Source organism: Synchiropus splendidus, chromosome 8 (assembly GCF_027744825.2).
Source record: "Synchiropus splendidus isolate RoL2022-P1 chromosome 8, RoL_Sspl_1.0, whole genome shotgun sequence".
NCBI lineage: Eukaryota > Metazoa > Chordata > Actinopteri > Syngnathiformes > Callionymidae > Synchiropus > Synchiropus splendidus.
Window position 1 is genome coordinate 12896042 of NC_071341.1, and position 19375 is coordinate 12915416.

At 50.5% G+C, this 19375-nt stretch overlaps 5 protein-coding genes across 9 annotated transcripts in view; 2 read left to right on the plus strand and 3 right to left on the minus strand.

The window, feature by feature from the left end:
* grk3 (G protein-coupled receptor kinase 3) overlaps nt 1-3489 on the minus strand; it is a 29253-nt gene extending 25764 nt beyond the window's left edge. Inside the window, exon 1 of one of the 2 annotated variants that reach the window (XM_053872542.1) lies at nt 1914-3489. In XM_053872542.1, the coding sequence (XP_053728517.1) occupies nt 1914-2026 (113 nt within the window). In that variant the 5' untranslated portion in view covers nt 2027-3489. The remainder of the gene's footprint in view (nt 1-1913) is intronic. The other variant, XM_053872543.1, reaches the window with a different exon arrangement.
* Nucleotides 3490-4969: 1480 nt separating this feature from the next.
* Nucleotides 4970-7148, minus strand: cryba4 (crystallin, beta A4). 3 transcript variants are annotated; one of them, XM_053873003.1, is made up of 6 exons: nt 7125-7148; nt 6208-6251; nt 5893-6011; nt 5555-5696; nt 5347-5489; nt 4970-5272 (listed from the first exon to the last, which is right to left on the minus strand). In XM_053873003.1, the coding sequence occupies exons 2-6, from the start codon at nt 6244-6246 to the stop codon at nt 5125-5127; spliced, it is 591 nt and encodes a 196-aa protein (XP_053728978.1). In that variant the 5' UTR covers nt 6247-6251; nt 7125-7148; the 3' UTR covers nt 4970-5124. The 3 variants fall into 3 exon arrangements, with proteins under 3 accessions (XP_053728978.1, XP_053728979.1, XP_053728977.1); XM_053873004.1 differs by lacking the exon at nt 7125-7148 and having other exon boundaries at nt 6208-7111; XM_053873002.1 differs by lacking the exons at nt 6208-6251; nt 7125-7148 and having other exon boundaries at nt 5893-6156.
* Nucleotides 7149-8269: 1121 nt separating this feature from the next.
* Nucleotides 8270-11705, plus strand: crybb1 (crystallin, beta B1). The gene is made up of 6 exons (XM_053872829.1): nt 8270-8481; nt 8612-8745; nt 9244-9362; nt 9496-9628; nt 10411-10553; nt 11313-11705. Exons 2-6 carry the CDS (start codon nt 8635-8637, stop codon nt 11488-11490), a joined length of 684 nt encoding a protein of 227 aa, XP_053728804.1. The 5' UTR covers nt 8270-8481; nt 8612-8634; the 3' UTR covers nt 11491-11705.
* A 561-nt stretch (nt 11706-12266) lies between these two features.
* acads (acyl-CoA dehydrogenase short chain) lies at nt 12267-16936 on the plus strand. Of its 2 annotated transcripts, none has more exons than XM_053873180.1 (10): nt 12267-12506; nt 13043-13162; nt 13225-13374; nt 13443-13554; nt 13622-13773; nt 13841-14011; nt 14070-14207; nt 14280-14375; nt 16280-16336; nt 16397-16936. In XM_053873180.1, exons 1-10 carry the CDS (start codon nt 12408-12410, stop codon nt 16547-16549), a joined length of 1248 nt encoding a protein of 415 aa, XP_053729155.1. In that variant the 5' UTR covers nt 12267-12407; the 3' UTR covers nt 16550-16936. The 2 variants fall into 2 exon arrangements, with proteins under 2 accessions (XP_053729155.1, XP_053729156.1); XM_053873181.1 differs by having other exon boundaries at nt 12402-12506; nt 13002-13162; nt 16397-16883.
* A 55-nt stretch (nt 16937-16991) lies between these two features.
* cldn5b (claudin 5b) lies at nt 16992-17780 on the minus strand. Its single transcript, XM_053873182.1, has one exon. The coding sequence runs from the start codon at nt 17778-17780 to the stop codon at nt 17151-17153; it is 630 nt and encodes a 209-aa protein (XP_053729157.1). The 3' UTR covers nt 16992-17150.
* Nucleotides 17781-19375: the final 1595 nt, after the last annotated feature.

Here is a 19375-nt window from a genome sequence, read left to right on the forward strand (position 1 = left end):
GTCTGAGCGCGACATTCAAAACGCCACGTAAATTGCCCAAGAAATAATCATTAATTTAACCGAGCTAGATGAGCAGCCTTTCTCAGGGACATGACTGGATCCGTTGCCATTTAAGAGTCGGGTGCAGCGTTTGTTAGCCACCTGAATCTTAAACTTTTGAAAACCTCCGTGGAACCTTTCATAGATGCAGCCCTGTCTGTCTTGGAGTTCCGCTACAAGCGGCCATATTTCACACAGTAAATATTTCACGGACAAAGTCAGTGAGTATCAAGAGAGTCACCAAAATAATATTTGATTCACATCGCTTTTCACAGCTGATTTCAGTCAGATGGACACTTGATGAAGTGCAGTGCTCCATACAAAATAGAAACATCGGCGATTACAAGCGGAGCTTGTTCCACTACCGTGATGGACATCGCGGCGTATATTTGTCGTACGAGAAAGAGCAAGTGTGGCATGAGAACGGCGACCACTGTAGAGGGTATCAGGTGCTGTCATGAGGGAGTACTTGAAGAGTACAAGTGAAACAAAATAGACTAGTATCAGTGAGTACCGATACACCCCTGGATTTCTCCCCTTACAGAAGACTTTTGTAAAATTAAATAATTAAAATGTAAAATTAAATAGTCTTCTAGTTCTTGCAGCACTACACCTGACCCTCATTCGCTATCATTTTGACTCTGTGGCACCCCAGCTGGTTAAAAGACACACACACACACACATCGACACGGAAGTAAGAGTCATCGCTTAAAGTAAATATGCATATGTGCAGACAATATCATACGGCATGTGGAAAACGAACCGCAAACTAAGACTGGGCCATTATGACTAAAAACAAAATCTAATTTTCAGCCTCCAAAAAGGTTTGAAAAATGGTTAAAACTTTTTGAAGCTGCTGCCCCTGGGACCTCATGATGGATAAGTGGGCAAAGATAGGTGGGAAGCTACAAAGGTGTGTTTGTCACAGCAAAAGTATGTTCCTCCTGTTAGAACAATAACAGATAGAGCTAGCGCAGTTATTTGATGAAGTCGATACCAGGTTGCAGGTTTGGCTTGCTGGCAGCTCAAGTGTGAGTCTCGCACTGATTTGTCTTGCCATTTTTAACAACCAAATCATTTGTTCATGTTGCCAACATGTGTTGTTTAGTTTGTTTAGTTTGGTTCTTTGGCAGGATGGGTGAGGGAGCCACTACGGCTCAAATCAAAAATACCAATTTTGATATTAAAAAAATAAATTTAAATTTAAATTACAAAAATCGATAATTGCCCAGCCCTTATTAAATTGTTAATAATTTTCATTAATTTAATTTCATAATCATTTTGCATCCGTTTACAGAAGTACGATCATGAGAGTCATCTTTGCATCCAAAACAATAACAATTAGTGTGAGAATTTCATAGAAGAACAAGACTGTATAACAGCAAATTTGTTTCTAATGCTATTCAGGACGATATCTTAAAAAAAAAAAAAAAACAGTTTTAGACTGAAAATGTTAAGAACCTTGAGCTGTTGAAGACTTCATGTAAACGTCAATGTTTGTGTGGAACTTTAATCACAATTTTAGTTTAAATAATATCCATATTCAACCCCTCACCAGCGGCATGATATTTAAACATGATAAGCAGCAGCGTCAGCAGTAAATATTGAGTTTCGGTTCATATTTTAATCAGCTAGCTAGAACAGGTTCCGGGAATTTCATGTTTCTCACCACCAGACGAGACAGTTTCTAATTGTGTTTTTCTGAGCTCTCCTTCGGTAACTCAAGATGACATACATTATGTCTGCAACAAGTTCAGTGGTGTGTCTGAGCATGAGCTATCGAGGGCTCTCTCACACACTCATATATACATACATACATACATGCACAGACACACACCGTGGTGGTGGACCGGGGCGAGTGCGGTTCTGCTTACCTGGGCTCCGGCAAGATGATCTTCTTGCTGGCTCTGGCTGCAGGAGTCGACTTGCTCTTCTCCATCGCCATCAGATAGCTGACATCAGCGAGCACCGCTTCCAGGTCCGCCATCTTCACACCCTGGACGGAGCTGATCGATCAGAGAAGCCTGGTTCTGTAGGACTGCTTTTCGGTTCCGATTGAAGGGGCAGGGAGAGCACGATCACAAAGGCAGCCGCAGCCTCATCAAGGGACCCGGGTGGGACGCGGTGGGCGGCTGGATCGGTGCAAGATTGCTCGGTTCGTGTTCGCTCAGACTAGCATGGTGAAGACAGGAGAGCGAAAGTGGATGGCATGGGGCTAATCTGAGAGCAAAGATCGCCCCTGACGTCTGTGTAATCCCATTTAGTGCCGGAGGAAATGATCTGGATTGTTGTTTACCGAGGCTCCCGCAGGTCTCAGGAGGCTTCCAGATGGCCCCCAAAAAACACGGACGAGAAGAGTCCGCTGTGTCGAGCTGTGACTCCTGAGCAGGAATATGACTCCCAGATGTACCTGCGAGGGCGACGCCGCGTTTGTTTATCTTACACTCGGAGACGTGTCCTGTCAATCCCGAGCGGCTCCAATATTCCGACTCTTTGACGCACAGAACACTGACGTTCCACAGAATCCAAACACTGGTCAGGTCGCTTCCTGCGTGGTTCGATGTTGGCCGACCACTCACTCAAAAGCAGCCCGAGCTGCGGGGCAGGAGGACGAGTTGGAGGTCGGATCCCACCTCCGGGCTCATTAACGGCTTCGGAAGACTAATTAGCTGAACGGCTAACTTGTTTGTAGCCGCGCTGCCTAGCTTCCGCGCTAGCTAGCCAGAAGGGGAACCTACTAGCCTCCTGGCTAACTGACGAATACGGCGACTATGCGGCTTCCTGTCCAGATTTGGGTTGACTGGCCGCTCGGTTCCGAGTGGTACCGCCCGTCAACGCGCTAACTAGCTGGCTGGGCTTCGGTTTCACGAGCTAGCGGCGGCGAGGACGCGAGTCACAGTCGGGATGAGGACCGCGCCACGGAATCCATACTCGCTTTCCGGGGTGACCCGCAGGATTCGGGGGACCCTCCTCGCCTGGAGACCGAGCAGGAGGGGGAGGGTGCTCGCTGCCTGCTCGAGCCTTTCACCATTCGGTTCGTGTCGCAGTCAGCAGGTCCGAGTGTTGCTCCGCCAGCACCGAGCGCCTCGGCAGCCAGGCTATCCGCGCGGAGGGAAGCCTTGCTCGCTGCGCCTCGTCCTGGCCTCGGGCTCACTCGGTTCGGATCCGGACTCCGGCAGGACACATGCTGACTCCTCCTCAGGCAGTTATTCGGTGTTTTCTGTCGCGCGGCGTCTCCGCGGCTGTCGCTGCTTTGTGGCTCCACTTCCTCCCACTGCGGCGGAGAGAGGCGCGCAAAACCCGGAGCGGCGCCCTGCTGGAGCGGACTCGTAGCCTGCTCGCAAACACGGTGGCGATTCCGAACTGACGCCGAGTAGAACCTCAACCAGCGTCGCGTTTGGAGTCTGGGTGTGACTCGGATAGAGCCGGCACGCCACAGTTCCCCGCGGGGGGGCTGGAACAGGAGGTCACATTAGAGCAGGAAACGGGCGTCAGGTGTGACCAGCTGCGCCACGTTCATGGTGGAGCCGCGCGGAACCAGACCCATTACAGCCGCCAATAATAAAGAGGCGCAATTACGCCTTATTAGATCAAGTAGCGGGGGATCTAGTGGAAATGCAGCGCCACCGTCTGGCCAACTGGCGTAGCACAGCAGCCGCGCTGCAGTGGTTGAGGTCCAGTCCAGGAGGTTTCTAGGTCGGTGGTTTGTAAGTTTGTGTGTCACTGGAGGTTTGGTCGTGAGACCAACCTGAGAACAGCGGGGAAAACTAAACTGTGTAGGAGTGAAAAACATGAAGCACGGACGAACATATAAACATAGAGGAAAGTAATTTGGGTCACTCTGCAATAAAACGTTCTTGCCAGTGTGTGATCACAGCTGAAATATGAGTCCAACATCAGATGAGACTTTGAAGAAAGAAGTTCAGCAGTCTGAGATCATCACAGCTCATAAAGACCACAGATCTAGCGGTGGCCGACGTGTTGTTTGAGGCTACATCACAACTTCATGCTCTCAGGGATGATCTACAAGAAATCAGTCAAACATAAGACCTGTCCCAAGCCAGTCTGACTCACAGTCCATCATAAGGGGGTTGCTCATCTCCATCACCTCCTCCTCACAGTCTTCACCAGCATGTCTGTAGTTGCTGGAGGCCAGAGTGTAGAACGCCTCCTGACACCACAAATCAGGGAGCTCCCGAAGACAGTTTTGTTGAAGATGACAGGGTGTCCAGGTAAACGCCAGCTCTTGGTAAGACTCGAGGTCTCTTAGAAGACCACCACAAGCTCCACCTAGTGATTTTCTCCAATGCTCCTCTGTCCTCTAGAGTTCTTGGTTCCACTAGAGAACCAGCATCTGAAGATGTTCTGAGTGGAGATCTGACAAGAGACAGAGAACAGAGCCCTATGGAGCCCCAGAATCAGTGAGCATCCGACTGATGGAGAGGGAGAATATATGACCCAAATGTGGCTGTGGTTTTGGAGAGTGAACCCAGTAATAATGAAGTTTTGTACCAGAAAATAAAACTTGAGGATGAGAAATAAGGAGATTTTAAAACACGAAAAGGAATGAAAAATATCGGAATAAGAAATTTTTATTTCCCACATCATCAATTCTGCTGGTGTGAAGGTTCCCTAGGACAACCAGGAGTGAGGTTCTGGACTTTGTGACAAGTTGAGAGCGTTGACGGTGTCAGCAGCAAATATTTGAGATCTGTCGAAACACGGAGAATAAAGGTCTTTGAAGTGTTAAACAAGTTGCATATGTATCTGGTTTCTTTGCTCTTGCGCTCAACGTGTGTGAGGAGGATGTTGATCTTGACTGGACCAGATCCACCGGTTCTACTCCTCCAGGCTGCAGCCTCCTTCTCAGTAGAGCAGAAGCAGCTCACAAGTTCTGACCACAGACATGAGTCGCACACTCGTTCACAAACCAATTTACAACCGAGAGGAATCGTTTGAGTCAACTTTATTTTGTGTGTAAAACAACAGAACAACATGTGTGTGGTGTGTGTGTGTCATCAGGTTAAAAACAGACAGTTTACTCAGCACCGGGAGGTTTGGGGGTTCAGTGAAGAGGTTCCCCTTCTACTGCTGAATGCGGCGGATGGACTGGATCTGTGGGGTTTGGCAGTGAGACCCCATCTCTCGACAGTTTTTGTATTCGCCACAATGGCGGTCACACTCCACGATGTACTGGTAACCACGGTAACCGGGGAACTGGTAACAGACGAACCTGTGGACCAGGCAACAAGGGTCAGACTGGCCGCCGGTGGGCGAGGGACACAATGGGTCAGGGGGGACACTTACGCTCCAGACTGGACCTTTAGGGAGCCCACCTCGTTGTTGCTCCAGCCCATGGCCTGCAAGGACGGGTAGTCGTCGCTGAGCTCACCTTTGCGACCCAAGAAGTTCTCCTTCTCAAAGATGGTCATGCGACACTCGCGGTGGTTCTGACGCCGGAAAAAGACAGCTGGTTAGAGACGTTCTCCCACCTGGCCTATCTTGGGGGACCCACAGCGCAGGCGATGGGTCTGAAGGAGGTCAGTCTCTCGATGTGGTAGGCGTTGCTTCCACCAAAGGCGTCACACTGGGGGTACTCGCCGCGCTCCAGAACCAGCTGCTGACCCTGGAAGGAGGCGTGTTCATATCCCAGAAAGCTGGAAAGAGGAACAGACCCAAACAAAAGGAGTCGGATTGAGTAGGATGGATGTCTGGTCTGTAAAGAGCTACAGGACTGGACCTGGACTGTCGCTCGAGAACATGACGTTGCATGAAGGATGCTGAACACATGTTCCAGGGAGACGACCAGGGGCTCCAGAGTGTCTGCTTCTGGAGTGTGTGACTGTGACTCACGCGCCGCTCTCAACTCGCAGGGACCGAACTGTCTCGAAGCCAAAGTCCATCACATTGCTACACTCGGACGTGAACTCATGACGACGGCCCTGAAAACACTCCTGGTCGAACACGATGATCTGAAACACAAACCCACTCGACGGATGAAGAACAAACACAACAGGAATGCACAGGATTATCCATGTATCATACATGGAAACCCAAGCTTTTTAGAAATCTAACTAGAGCAAAATAAAGATGACAAAACTCTGACGTCGTCATTGAAAAGGTAAAATAAACAAGAGAATGTTTTCTGAATCAAACAAAGGCGCTGACCTTGCAGTGACCCGCTAACTTGGCGCAGTTGTGCGTCATCTTGTCTGTGGAGTCCAAAGAGATAATCAAAGAGTGAAAAAAGGTATAATTTCAAGATTCAGGAAATGAATTTAAATCCCTTGAATACGAACAAGTCGCTCTGTGGTGCTCCAAGAGGGCACTGCGAGAAGGGCGGGAAGATATTCAAGACAGGTTATTCTTTATCTTCAGTCCGTCAACAACATCAACAACAACAATGGGTTTGCGGTTCGCGGAATGAGCTTCGTGCAAAACGTGAATTGAGCATGACGATACAGAAAAAGGCAGTACTTTATTTACATCACATTTGGGGAACAAACTTTGCCCAAATTTATGTGACTGCATCACGCTCTGCTACGAATCTGACGCAGCAAAATGCTAAAACGATAGATCTGCACAAGATGCAACCTAATGTTGATTTGCGTAGCTTCATTATTGACATGTTGGGGGACAGATCATTTGGAACCAACTCTCCAGCCAGCAGATCGCACCTTGCCATGATGAAGACAGAAGTGAGTTCTCACCTGCAAGATATTCGGGTCACTTTCTGCATGTCACATCTGACACTGCAGGGACAACTTCCAACACACAATAAAAAATGAAAACCAGCCAATTACCTAACAACTTCTAATGCGCCCGAACGACCGTGGCACCGCTGGTCTCGCCACGATCTACTTTGACCAACAGGTGGCGAAACAAAATGCAGTCGGCATTTAGAGAGAGAGCAGTGATCCACCAGAGACTCAGAGTTGAGCTGCTACCTGTCCTCAGATATGTTTGTTCTCATGGCATCCCAGCCCTCCACAGGAAGTCCGGATTAATGTCTGAACTAAGTGAGGTGAGGACGCTCCGCGGATGTTTGAGTGGGGATGGTTGTTGGGGTTACCGGGGGTTCTCACCTGCTCAGCTGCTCCAGATCTCCAGTGTTGAAAGTGAGGCCGTCACGCCACTCCGGCACTTTTAAAGCCTTTCCCGGCTGTCGCCACACTAGAAGCCCCGACTCAGCAGGTGGGTGGGGCTCCTGGTGCCGACCCACAAAAGAGAGGCTAATCTGGGACAGCCAGAAGTGCAGACACACCAATATCAGCCGACAGAGGGACCCCGGAGCCCCGGAGAGACCGGCTCTCAGGTACACTAACAAGACACCATAGATGAAGTTCAAAAGTCAAGGTGTGTTTCACCTGAGCTACATAGTCTGAAGAGTGTTGTCGGTCTCTCACCAGAAACACCCATCATGGGGTGAAACTAAATTTGTTCTCATGGCCCTCTACTCTTGGTGTCAGATTAGCAGCTGCTGCAGATTAGACCATCATCCAGTCCTCGACAAAACCGGCCTGGGGCATGTGAACACACCGCTGGTGATTCCTGGATTAAGCTTGGATTAGATGGGGATTATCTCACCTCAACTGTGATCGCTCACCGATTCAGATTCTCAGATGAACTCATTAGACGCAGGCGGCGACTGGATGCGACTCTGACTCTGATGTCAAGAGCACCGACCTCTGGACTATTGAAAAACATATAACTTTTCCGAGGTCAAAAATTTTGTCATTCTGTTGACCTCTGACCTTTCTGAACTGCTGCTGCCGGTCATCATGTTGACCAACAGTCAATGATTGTGATGCGATCATGCACTGATAAATATGGATCCATGAACAGTGTGTGTATACGCCCTTGTGTGTGTGCATGTGATAGCTGTACTTGTGTGGACCATTTGGCTGGACCGCACTAGGTTAAGCCTCAATTGTAGGATGAAGACTTCAAAATAACTTGGTCATTGTAATTGTCAAGTTTGGTCGAGAGTCCTGGTTAAGGTTAGTGTTTTGGATGGTTAGGTTTAGAGGCTGGGGAAAGGGTTATGGCAATAAGAGGTCCCCACAAGGATAGAGATAAAAACATGTGTGTGTGTGAGAGGGGAGGGGAATTTGGGGAGTCGGGGGGGGATTATGGTCTTTGTCCACTCTAACACTCTGGAATCTTCCTCTCTGCAGACCTCAGTTGTTTCCATTCACGTTAAAACGCTTACAGTCAGTCCTGGGGGTTTGTTGGGGGGCGCCTGGCTGTCCTGGTCCCGGGACCGACCTCCCACCCCACTAGATGCTCCGGCTGGCTCAACTGTGATGACGGGAGGACTTCTTTTGTGCGGCTGCTCTCTACTATCCGCCTCTGCCAGACTATAAAAGGCTACCTCGGGCGTCCGGGGGAACCAGTTCCCTCAGGCTCCCGTGGGCAGACCGGCCACCCCGACTTGCTCAGGTAAGACCCCTCATGCACGCCATCATGGATGCTTGAGGGGCCCCTCCTTATGGCCAGTCCTGGTCCGACCCCCTGAAGAACACTGTACCTCCACCTAGCATGTGTTAGCTGACCCCGACTTCTCCTTCAGCTTAGCTCCAGAGGTCCCTCACCATGTCTCAGACCGCCAAGTCCGCTTCCGGCATGGACGCCAAGGACAAAGGGGGTCCAGCAGCCTCCAGCAAAGCCACCAAGACCGGAGACCCCAGTCTGGAGGCCCTCAAAGTGAGTCCTCACCTCTCAAGAGTCAGCAGACACAGGTGCATTTGACAGTCAGACCCAAGGAGGTGCTTGCTTTGTCTTGTGTCGCTGAGTACGTGTGAACTAAGTTCTGCACAGAAGCCACGCCCCCAAATGTGGCCGTGATCCAGACCCCCTCTACATATGTCCCACTGTCTATTGGGGCCAATGAAGTGCAGTGGAAGCAAACATGCAGCAACCTTAGCAGCAGCCTGCTATCACAAGGTTCATTGAGCTGCAGAGAGGGAGGGACAAGGCACCTTGACGTAAGAATTGCTGCAGGTAGAGTTCAATCTGCTCAGAGGGCGTGCCCCCAACATTTGAGACCCCATTGTTGATTGTAACTACAGCAAGTTTGTTCGGCCACTAGTAGGCATTGCTGATTCTTCTTTAAAACTGCAAACAATCGGCCGTCTTTCGGGCTGAAGAACACAAGTAGTATACGTTCCAGATTTGCAGTGACCATTGTGTCGTCCCCGTCAGGTCCTTCTGTTTGAGCAGGAGAACTTCCAAGGCAAAGTGGTGGAGATCCAGGATGAGTGTCTGAACGTGTCTGATCGTGGCATCGACAGAGTGAGGAGCATCATTGTGGAGAGCGGCCCGTAAGGACACACCCTGTCCGCTTGGACTCTCCTGGACCCCAGATCGCCCACATCAGCTGGTATCTTTACTAATGGTCTCCCCTGTCCTGCTCTTGTGCCCCCCCTGTGCCCGACGGCCCCCCCACTCCTCCAGCTTTGTTGCCTTTGAGCAAACTAACCTCCGGGGGGAGATGTTCATCCTGGAAAAGGGAGAGTATCCTCGCTGGGACACCTGGAGCAACTCCTACCGCAGTGACTGCCTCATGTCCCTCCGGCCCGTCCGCATGGTAAGCAAGACTCAAGTGCGGGGTTTGCACTATGACTTGGTACAGACAGGACCAGACGCACTTGGGTCATGTGCACCACAACTTTCGTGCTAGCTACCATGTTATCCTTTTCATCCGTTACATGTTTAGTGACCTTGTCCTTCCATCACACGCATCTCATTCGGATCAAATAGATATCGAAACCATATTGGCTCATCACCCTAGTTGCCTCCTGGTTTTAAAATGCTTCATTGTTACGATGCTGCTACTGACAATCAGACAGTCCGACTGGTCGGTAGGGTATTTGTGTTCCAGCTGCTTTTTGGACCACAACGGTGCAACAACAATCCTGACAAGTTGCACAGATCAGATCAAAAGATAGAAGTCTGATGCGCTAATGAAACATAGTTGTGGCATCCCAGTACTAGAAGGCTTTCACGTGTTCTGCCTCCCACTAGTGGACGATAACGAGAGGAGAGGTAGGTGTCCCGTGACAGCTGCGTTGCTAACGTGCTAATGTTATTGGAAGACAGCACTGCAGTGACAGTATGACCACAGGTGAGCTGATAAATGGCTGATCCTTTCGCTTGCATCGCGACTGGAGAGGTTGTGAGCCAGCATACTAACAAGTGGTTTTGAGAGCCATTGGAACGTGGAATGAGGTGACAAATGGAAGACAAGTGAGATCTGAGAGTCACCTCTGTGTCAATGTTGTTCATCCTGGACTACAGGCCCCGACAGAACAACAAACAGCATTAACCGATGAATGTTTGAAGATGCTAACACGGTCGTCTGGTCGGCAGGACAGCCTGGAGCACAAGATCTGCCTCTACGAGCTCTCTGACTTCAAGGGCAACAAAATGGAGATCCAGGAGGATGACGTGCCCACCCTCTGGGCGCACGGCTTCAGTGACCGAGTGGGCAGCGTGAGAGTACCTGGAGGAGCGTGAGTACACGCACACTTGCCATGAAAGTCTCACCCGAGAGAACAAACACCTGCAGCTGAAGACAAATATTGGCGAAGGAGCCCGCGGCGCCGCAGAGGTTCTCGGCGACTCTTGTCGTGCGTCAGAAGGTGACGCTAGGTAAATGTTGTCAGAGAGTTTCTGTCGAACTCGTTCAGCTGTTGGCATACGGACAACAAACGCTTCCTCAAACATCCGGCCTGTCGCAAGGCCAGACTCGTAATGGCTAGCATAGCGTAGGCTAGGGATAGCCGCCAGAGTCAACGGGCACGATTGAACCCTGATTGATCTGCCCAAAGCATATCCGGCGTGGAGTCGGCTGCTATCTGGACATCAAACCCAGCTCCAGAACGGATCCAAGAGTACAGCCGGCCCACATCTGGGCTAGACACAGTATCCTATCAGGGCATGACTCGATTGCAGGTTCAGCTTTGAGACCTGGTTACAAAATGCATCAGGATCGTACCCTATTTGGGCCATATGTCATTTGGATGATGGACTTTGAATCCAGCAAACGGATCCGAAACGGATGTGTCTGGCCCAGAGTAGTAAAATCAAGTTAATATATGGACGAAATATGACATACTCCAGATAGCATCTGTCTTCACGCCAATATCAATTGGGCGGATCCGGCCCGGATCTGGTACGGTGGAAATGAGTACATCTGACAATTTGTAGCCGAATGTGGATCTGGCTGCTAACTGGGTGTGTTCTGCTGGTACTCTGGTTTCTTCTCTCAGGTGGGTGGGGTACCAGTACCCAGGCTACAGGGGCTACCAGTACCTGATGGAGGGCGGCGAGTACAAACACTACAACGACTTCAATGCCATCCAGCCCCAGGTCCAGTCCATGCGCCGCATCCGGGACATGCGGTTTCACCAGAGGGGCAGTCTCTCCCTGTCTTCCCTGAACAAGTGAGCACCCCCTGCTGGCCTACCTGCTGTTCCACACCTGCCCAGACGCCCCTGTCACCAGACCGCAACTGGACCTCGACCGCCGACGCTCCACTCCGAGGGACCGGCCCGACTGGAGCTGACTTTTTATGATTCCAAAAATATAATTAAATAAATGTGTCGGACAAAAATGATCTCGCTGTCTGGATTACTTCGGATTATACTGTACATTTGTACGTTTGTTGTGGGTTGACTATACCCCAAATAAATGACTCTGACAGTGAACAGTTGCTTCCTTTCATCACCCGTGGCGTCAGGCAGGACCTCTGACCTCCAGTAGACATCTGAGGGGTCATGAGAAAATGTCACTGCACTGCAATGCACAACTAATATGAACATTAAAACTCTTCATGACGACTAAGTTTTATTGTCTTAGTGAAGCAAAGCTGCACATCGACCTGTGCATTACCACAAAAAAACTTCTCAAAAATGACCATTTTCAAGTTGTATTTATTAAAGACGGACACTAGAGGGGGCGAGAGCGTCAACTGCGGGACCCAACTGCCGCTTGGCTTTGAAAGAAATACAAAAATAATCGTCTGATTATTTCGGGAATGTGAGGTTTTGAGCGAAGAGACACGATGGCGTCACGCCACTTGAAGTCTTCTGTTTGTTCATAAAATGGTTTGAGCAGCCAAATATTCTTCTTCTGGGCGAAGCGCCTGACACTTCCCACAGTCTTTGAACGCATCTGAGCGGAGTGAGAAAACCTGTCCGTCGCTGTAAAATGCGCTGTTTCACCTCGCGCGTTACGGTACTCCAGCGAGAAAGCATTCGTTAATGTGGGTTCACTGACATTTGAATTGAATCATATGTAGAGCCTGTAATGACTAACCACTTGGTGGGCGAACGAAACAGAGTTCATGCGCGAACATCGCTGTTATGAGCGCAGCAGCAGACGCGCAGGCGCACCGGAAGCAGCCCGGCAGACACAGCTCCGAGCTCCTCTCACCATGGCTGCTCTCTTCAAAGCCACAAAAGGTCAGTTTCGCCTCCAACACTGCACACACACAACTCGTGGTCTGGTCGCCGTCGAGTTGAAAATTCCGAGCGGTGTGTGAGCGCGTTATCTGAGCGTGCTATTGCAGTGAAGCTAACCCGCCTGAGAGCAGCAGAATGACGTTTAATAGACGCTGGATTTGACGCTAATATGAATTATTTACTTCTAATTGCCTGTGATAACACGGCACCGCAAACAGTTGTTCCGTCGCTGCCCTTTTGCTGCACATTGACAACTGTGCTTGTGGGTTAGCACCAGCTGCTAGACCAAGTTAATCAATCACTATTATACTCGACATGGTTGTGATTCAGCCGTTACGTGGTTGTTACGAAACTGGGTGAAAGGTGACAGCCCAGATGACCTTTCCCCCACATATCCAAAGATGCTGCTTAATGAGCATCCCAGTTGATGTTGTCCTCGTGTCCTGCCACAGGTCTGTGGTTCGCTTCATTATCTGTCTCTCGTCCCCCCCTCAGTTCTGGCTCCGTGCCTGACTGCTTGTCGCCGTCTGACTCAGCTGGCCGAACTTCCAGAGACTCACCAGATCCTCCGACAGACCTGCAGAGACTTTGCTGACCGAGAGTTGATCCCCATTGCTGGACAGCTGGACCAGCAGCACACATACCCAGGGAAGCAGGTACAAACTCATGCACACAGTCATGCGTTTTCCTACACTCAAACTCTCTCATTCCTTCTTAGATCCAGGATCTGGGTGCGATGGGGGTCATGGCCATGGAAGTGCCTGAGGAGCTGGGCGGAGCCGGGATGGACTACCTGGCCTACAGTCTGGCTATGGAGGAGATCAGCCGCGGCTGTGCCAGCACGGGAGTGGTGGTCTCGGTCAACAATGTGGGTCCGGCTCTGCTCTGTCCTTGTCAGCTTGTCCCTCACATGTTGACGGGTTGTCTCCTCCTCAGTCCCTCTACATCGGACCCGTTCTCAAGTTCGGAACAGAGGAGCAGAAGAAGCAGTGGATTACACCGTTTACCACGGGAGAGAAGGTGGGCTGCTTTGCCCTCAGTGAGCCAGGTGAGGAGACCATGGGACTGACCCACCAAGTTTATCAAGTGTAACAGGTGCGCTTTGTGCCTGGCAGGTAACGGCAGCGATGCCGGCGCCGCCTCTACCACCGCCCGTCAAGAGGGAGACGAGTGGGTCCTGAACGGCACCAAGGCCTGGATCACCAACAGCTGGGACGCCTCGGCCACCGTGGTGTTCGCCACCACCGACAAGACGCTGAAGCACAAGGCAGGTGTCTGGGACCAGCACCGGGACCAGGCTTGTGGCTCTCTTAACTCCCTCTTGTGCTGTCCAGGGCATCAGTGCCTTCCTAGTCCCTATGCCGCACCCTGGACTCTCTCTGGGGAAGAAGGAGGACAAGCTGGGCATTCGAGCGTCGTCTACGGCCAATATCATTCTGGAGGACTGCAGGATCCCCCTGGGCAACATGCTGGGTCCCCGTGGAGCCGGGTTCAAGATCGCCATGGTAACCAAGCACTCTTGAGACCGCCGTATTCAGCTCCTCACCGTCTTCTGGTCCGCAGCAAACCCTGGACAGCGGGAGGATCGGCATAGCGGCTCAGGCTCTTGGTATCGCCCAGGCGTCACTGGACTGTGCCGCAGACTACGCCCACAAGAGGACGGCGTTCGGTGCTCCCATCGGGAAACTGCAGGCCATCCAGGTACCTTCCGTTTCAGTGGCTCATTCATACTGACCAGGCCTGAACTCACCGACCATCTTCACTTGGCTCCAGTTCAAACTGGCTGACATGGCCGTTGCTGTGGAGAGTGCTCGGCTGCTCACCTGGAAGGCTGCGCTGCTGCGGGACGCCAAGAAGCCCTTCACCAAGGTCGCACACACACACACACACACACACACACACACACACATGCACGCACGCACGCACGCACACACGCACGCACGCACGCACATGTTTGTATTGCCATCCCTGTGGGGACATTGTGAGGTTTCTCGTTGCCATAACCCCTTCCCCAGCCTCTCCCGCTAACCCTAACCAAAACACATGGCTAACCTTAACCAGGACTCTGAACCAAACTGAAACCCAGTTATAATGACCCAGTTAATTAGAAGTCTTTGTCCCCGTAAAGACATGAGGTCCCCATGAGGATAGTGTTTGTCAGGAATTGTTTCCCACAAGGCAGTATAGTATAAACAAGCCCACGCACACACTCATCTTTGTCCTCCTAGCCCGTATTTTCCTGACTATAAGCCACTACTACTTTCTCACTGTCTCCGATTATGAAAGGCTGATCACGGCGTGATCGGTGATCACTGCCTGTCATTGCCGATCACAAAATCCGATCACATGTGGCAGCCGGCGCTCTGATGCAGCACTGCCCATGGTTTCCCCCCCTGCCGCCTCGCTGCTCGCTTGGCAACAGCGTGTCTACTGCAGAGGTTTTTTTCTAGTCTGTCATGTAAAGTTTGCATCCTGCAGCACATGCGAGTTAAAAGGTCACAACGCCACGAATTAAGTACGATATTTGAAACAGTGCTCATGATGAAACTGCAGGAACCAGCGGTCACTCGTGACACTCGCTGGTCTGAGCGTGACATTCTCAACGCTAACCATATTGTCCAAAAAATGATCATTAATTTCACTGCACCAGATGAGCAGCCTTTCTCTGTTGTTTTAATCTGCTGCTGTTTTGTGTGTGTCAGATGCAGCATTTTTTGGCCACCTGAATCTGAAACTTTTGCAAACGTCCAGGGTGGGAACTTTCATAAAAGAGGTTGAAGACAGCTGCTTCCTCTGAGTGCTCTCCCAGTCTCTCGGAGCATCCCTCATTTTTACAGTCTAAAGAGTGTCATACTGGCAAAAATAATGAGCCTGGTCACATCAAACCGATGACATCCCAGGCATTTTATTTACCTTTAAAGCGCTCAAATTGCGCTGTTTTCGCCTGCGTGTCTGCAGCTCTGCCAACAGAGACGATCTATTACAGGATGAAAATAGTGCGTTTTGAACACTTTAAATGTAAATAAGATGTGAGGAGTTCATCACTAGATGTGATCCTCATACATTTTCTGTGGCGCGGACAGCACCAGTTCACCTGCAGCTAATGTATCGGTGCGTCTTATGTACAAAAAAGATCCATTTTCCTTCTTAAATTTCGTGAGTGCGGCTAATATTCCAGTGCCCTCTATAGTCCGGAAAATACAGTACATTGATAGAAATAATTTCCCCACAGCATCTCCCCCGATGCCTAACCATCTAAAACAAATGGCTAAACTTAACCTTTATTCTTAACCAAACTAAAACCCTATGATAATAACCTAGGTATTGGTATACCTAGGTATATATACTCATGAGGGTTGACAAAGTGAGGACCAGCCAAAATGTCCTTACTTTGCAAAAATGTCCTCACTCTGTGATAAAAAAACGCATACAGGTTCTCACAAAGATAGAAGTACAAGAACACACACGCACTCAAAACCAAAAAACACACTTGTACCGCTATTGATGTAGGGACATTTCATAGCCATAACCCTTCTCCCGGCCTCTGCCCCTAAACCTAACCATCTAAAACACATGGCTAACTTTACCCAGGACTCTGAACCAAATGGACAATCAGTTATAATGGCCCAGTCATTTTTAAGTCTTGGGCGGGACTAGCACAAATGTCCCCACAAGTAGGTATGTTTCCAAGAATTGGTCCCCACAAGTATAGGTACACACACATGTGAACACACCCAGTTGTGTGCCTGATGTTCTGAAAACTTGTTCTTCAGGAAGCTGCTATGGCCAAGCTTGCTGCCTCCGAGGCTGCCACCTACTGTTCACACCAGGTAACGCATGTTTTCAGACTGTCTCCAGGCCCCAATCCTGACACTTCCACTTCCCTGCAGGCCATCCAGGTCCTGGGCGGGATGGGGTATGTATCTGACATGCCAGCTGAGCGACACTATCGTGATGCTCGGATCACGGAGATCTACGAGGGAACAAGTGAGATCCAGAGACTGGTGATTGCAGGACAGGTCCTGAAGGAGTACCAGGTGTGACCCTGAGCTCCACCTGGCAGCGAGACTGAGAGGAGGAGTCACTGATTCCATGGATGTGACTGAACAAATAAGACTTTATCACTCTGATGACTCAGGGTTTTGTGCTTCCCCAGCACTAGACCTATCCTCACGGTCTGCAGTGACTGCCTCAACCAGCTCTGTGGTGATTCCACTTCCCGTCATCTCTTTTCTGTATCTCCCCCCTGAGCCTGCAGGGGGCGCCGCAGTGCCTGTTGTCGTCGCTACCTCACTGTCCTGGAGCACCTGATTGTATCTCATGGGGGATTAATAAAAAACAGACTAGTGTGTGTTCAGGTTTTAAATCAACAGAACTTTATTACTTTTTTAAACTTCATTACAAAAGTACAAAATTCGACCAAGAATACAAAAAAATGTCCAGGTGCGCCCTGACGTCATCGTCTGACTAAGTTGTCTACGAAGCTTTTTATGAAAAAACGACTCCGGCACCTCGACTTCCTGTCCATAATGACGTCAGTCAGTCAAGTGACTTGTTTTGAGTTCAGAGTATTTCAACGTGTATTTGTACTCATCTAAGCAGGGTGATGAGGTCCCAAGCAAAAATGGACAGTGACGAGTGACGTCACACGTAGTACTTGTTCCCGTCCCCGCCGCAGGTGGTCTTGATGGGCGCGAGGCCGGTCCTGACCCCGGGCCACAGGGAGCAGCAGAGCAGCGCGCCCCCCAGCAGCAGCAGCCCCGTGGCGGCCCAGCCCACGTAGATGGCCGCTCCGAGCTCCCTCTTCTGGGAGGGGGGCACGGTCGGGTCGTAGAAGTCCACGATGATGTTGTTGGCCATCCAGCACAGCGGCACCAGCATGAACAGCCCGCTGACGATGGACAGGACCCCGCCGGCGCCCACCGTCCGAGCCTTGACCTCTTGGTCGCCGACGCAGGTGGTGCACTGCGCCCCCGCCACCGTCACCGCCAGAGCCGCGACCCCCAGCACGGCTGAGCCCACCGTCAGCGCCCGCGCCGTCTGCAGGTCCTGCGTCAGCGCCAGAACCGAGTCGTGGACCTTGCACTGCATCTGCCCGGTGCTCTGGACCACGCAGCTCATCCACAGACCGTCCCACAGGGTCTGCGCCACCACGATGTTGGAGTTGATGAAGGCGCTGACCCGCCACATGGGCAGCCCGCAGGCCACCATCACCAGCAGCGAGCCGGCCGCGCTCAGAGCCAGGCCCAGACCCTCCACGCACGCGGTCAGCATCTGGGCGAACTGTGGAGGCGGGCCGAGCCGCCGCCGCACTTAAACGCCACCGCGCACGCGGACCCACGGAGTCCAGTGGGCCAATCACTGCGCCGCTCAGCCGGTGGGCACGCGCGAGGTTTGAGCGCGCTCTGACAGGAAACGTGGTGTGAGAAGAGAAAGGGCGTCGCTCCTGCTGAGTGCTGCTTCATCAGGCTACTGCTCCATCACAGTATTGTTTCTTCAGAGTACTGCTCCATCAGAGTGTTCCTTTTTCAGAGTACTGCTCCATCACAGTAATGCTCCATCATAGTACTGCTTCAGCAGAGTACTGCTTCATGAGCGGACTGCAGCATCACAGTACTACTCTATCAGAGTACTCCTTCTTCAGACTATTAGTCCATCAGAGTACTCCTTCAGAGTACTACTCCATCACAGTACCTCTCCATCTGAGTACTGCTCCTTTAGAGTAGTGCTCCATGTGAGTACTCCTTTTTCAGAGTTCGTCCCCTTCAGAGTATTGCTCCATCAGAGTACTCCTTCAGAGTACTACTCCATCAGACTACTGCTTCACCAGAGTACTACTTCTTCACAGTACTGCTTCATCTGAGTTCTCCTTCATCAGAGTACATCATACACACTTCCTGGCACCTGAAGCTAACTCAAGCGTTTTGCTTTCATGCAGTATTAGCCTGCTGAAGCTACAAGAGACTCATGTGCAGGTGGGATTCTTCTTGTCAACCCAAAATTCCATCCACCCTAGTCTGCTTTTCCAGTAAACTAGGAGTGTGTGTGTGTGCGTGTGTGTGTGTGTGTGTTTACAGATGGAGCTCTGATGGAGGCGGACTCTATCTGTAATTAACATTGTTTACAAACAGAACATTTTGGGAGCAGCACTGTTATCAGTCTCATAATAAGTGTGTGTGGGCGTATTGAATCTACTTTGTGGGGTGACAAAACACTGTCCTTGTGAGGACGTATGACTTCTTGGGGACGTTTCGCTGGACCCCACAAGGTTAAACATCAATTTGAGGATGAAGACTTCAAAATAACAGGGTCATTATAGCTATAGTAAGTTTAGTTCAGACTCCTGGTTAAGGTTAGCCATGTGTTTTGGATGGTTAGGTTTAGTGGGAGAGGCTGGGGAAAGGGTTATGGATATGAGAGGTCCTCACAAGGATAGAGATGCCAACGTGTATGTGTCAGAGTGTCCAGATGCTTCCTCCTGTTTCTCAGTTTATTGTTCCACGTCTTCATCCTGATGGAAACAAACAAAGGAAAACCAAGTGGAAAAGAGGAAGTGACTTTTGCTCACGTTCATCCAGAGTGTTGTTTTGTCTCAATGAATCACCGCACAGCTCGTACTCGGAACTGAGGGTCCAGCTCGAACAGCATCACACTATCTCAGAAACTATGAGGAGCTGTTTTATGTTCGAACCACGTCAGCATTGATCAGGCTCGGTATTTGTGAGTGATGGTCAGTATTTGCAAGGCACCGTTGGTGAGTGAGTCTCTTCTGTGAGTCTGAGTTTGTGACTCAATATTGTTGAGTGACAGACAGCTTTTGTGAGTCAGAGTTGGTGTGCCAGAGTCAGTTTTGGTGAGTCAATGTTGGC

Coding starts and splice junctions, on each gene's coding strand:
- cryba4 (XM_053873002.1), bottom strand. CDS start 6,086: ATGTATGATACATGGATAATCCTGTGCATTCCTGTTGTGTTTGTTCTT. Junction 5,697..5,892: donor CTGCGAGTTGAGAGCGGCGC/GTGAGTCACAGT, acceptor TCCTCTTTCCAG/CTTTCTGGGATATGAACACG. Junction 5,273..5,346: donor CTAAAGGTCCAGTCTGGAGC/GTAAGTGTCCCC, acceptor CCTGGTCCACAG/GTTCGTCTGTTACCAGTTCC.
- acads (XM_053873180.1), top strand. CDS start 12,408: ATGAGCGCAGCAGCAGACGCGCAGGCGCACCGGAAGCAGCCCGGCAGA. Junction 13,163..13,224: donor ACACATACCCAGGGAAGCAG/GTACAAACTCAT, acceptor ATTCCTTCTTAG/ATCCAGGATCTGGGTGCGAT. Junction 13,375..13,442: donor TGGTGGTCTCGGTCAACAAT/GTGGGTCCGGCT, acceptor TCTCCTCCTCAG/TCCCTCTACATCGGACCCGT.
- cldn5b (XM_053873182.1), bottom strand. CDS start 17,780: ATGCTGACCGCGTGCGTGGAGGGTCTGGGCCTGGCTCTGAGCGCGGCC.
- crybb1 (XM_053872829.1), top strand. CDS start 8,635: ATGTCTCAGACCGCCAAGTCCGCTTCCGGCATGGACGCCAAGGACAAA. Junction 9,629..10,410: donor CCCTCCGGCCCGTCCGCATG/GTAAGCAAGACT, acceptor TCTGGTCGGCAG/GACAGCCTGGAGCACAAGAT. Junction 10,554..11,312: donor GTGAGAGTACCTGGAGGAGC/GTGAGTACACGC, acceptor TTCTTCTCTCAG/GTGGGTGGGGTACCAGTACC.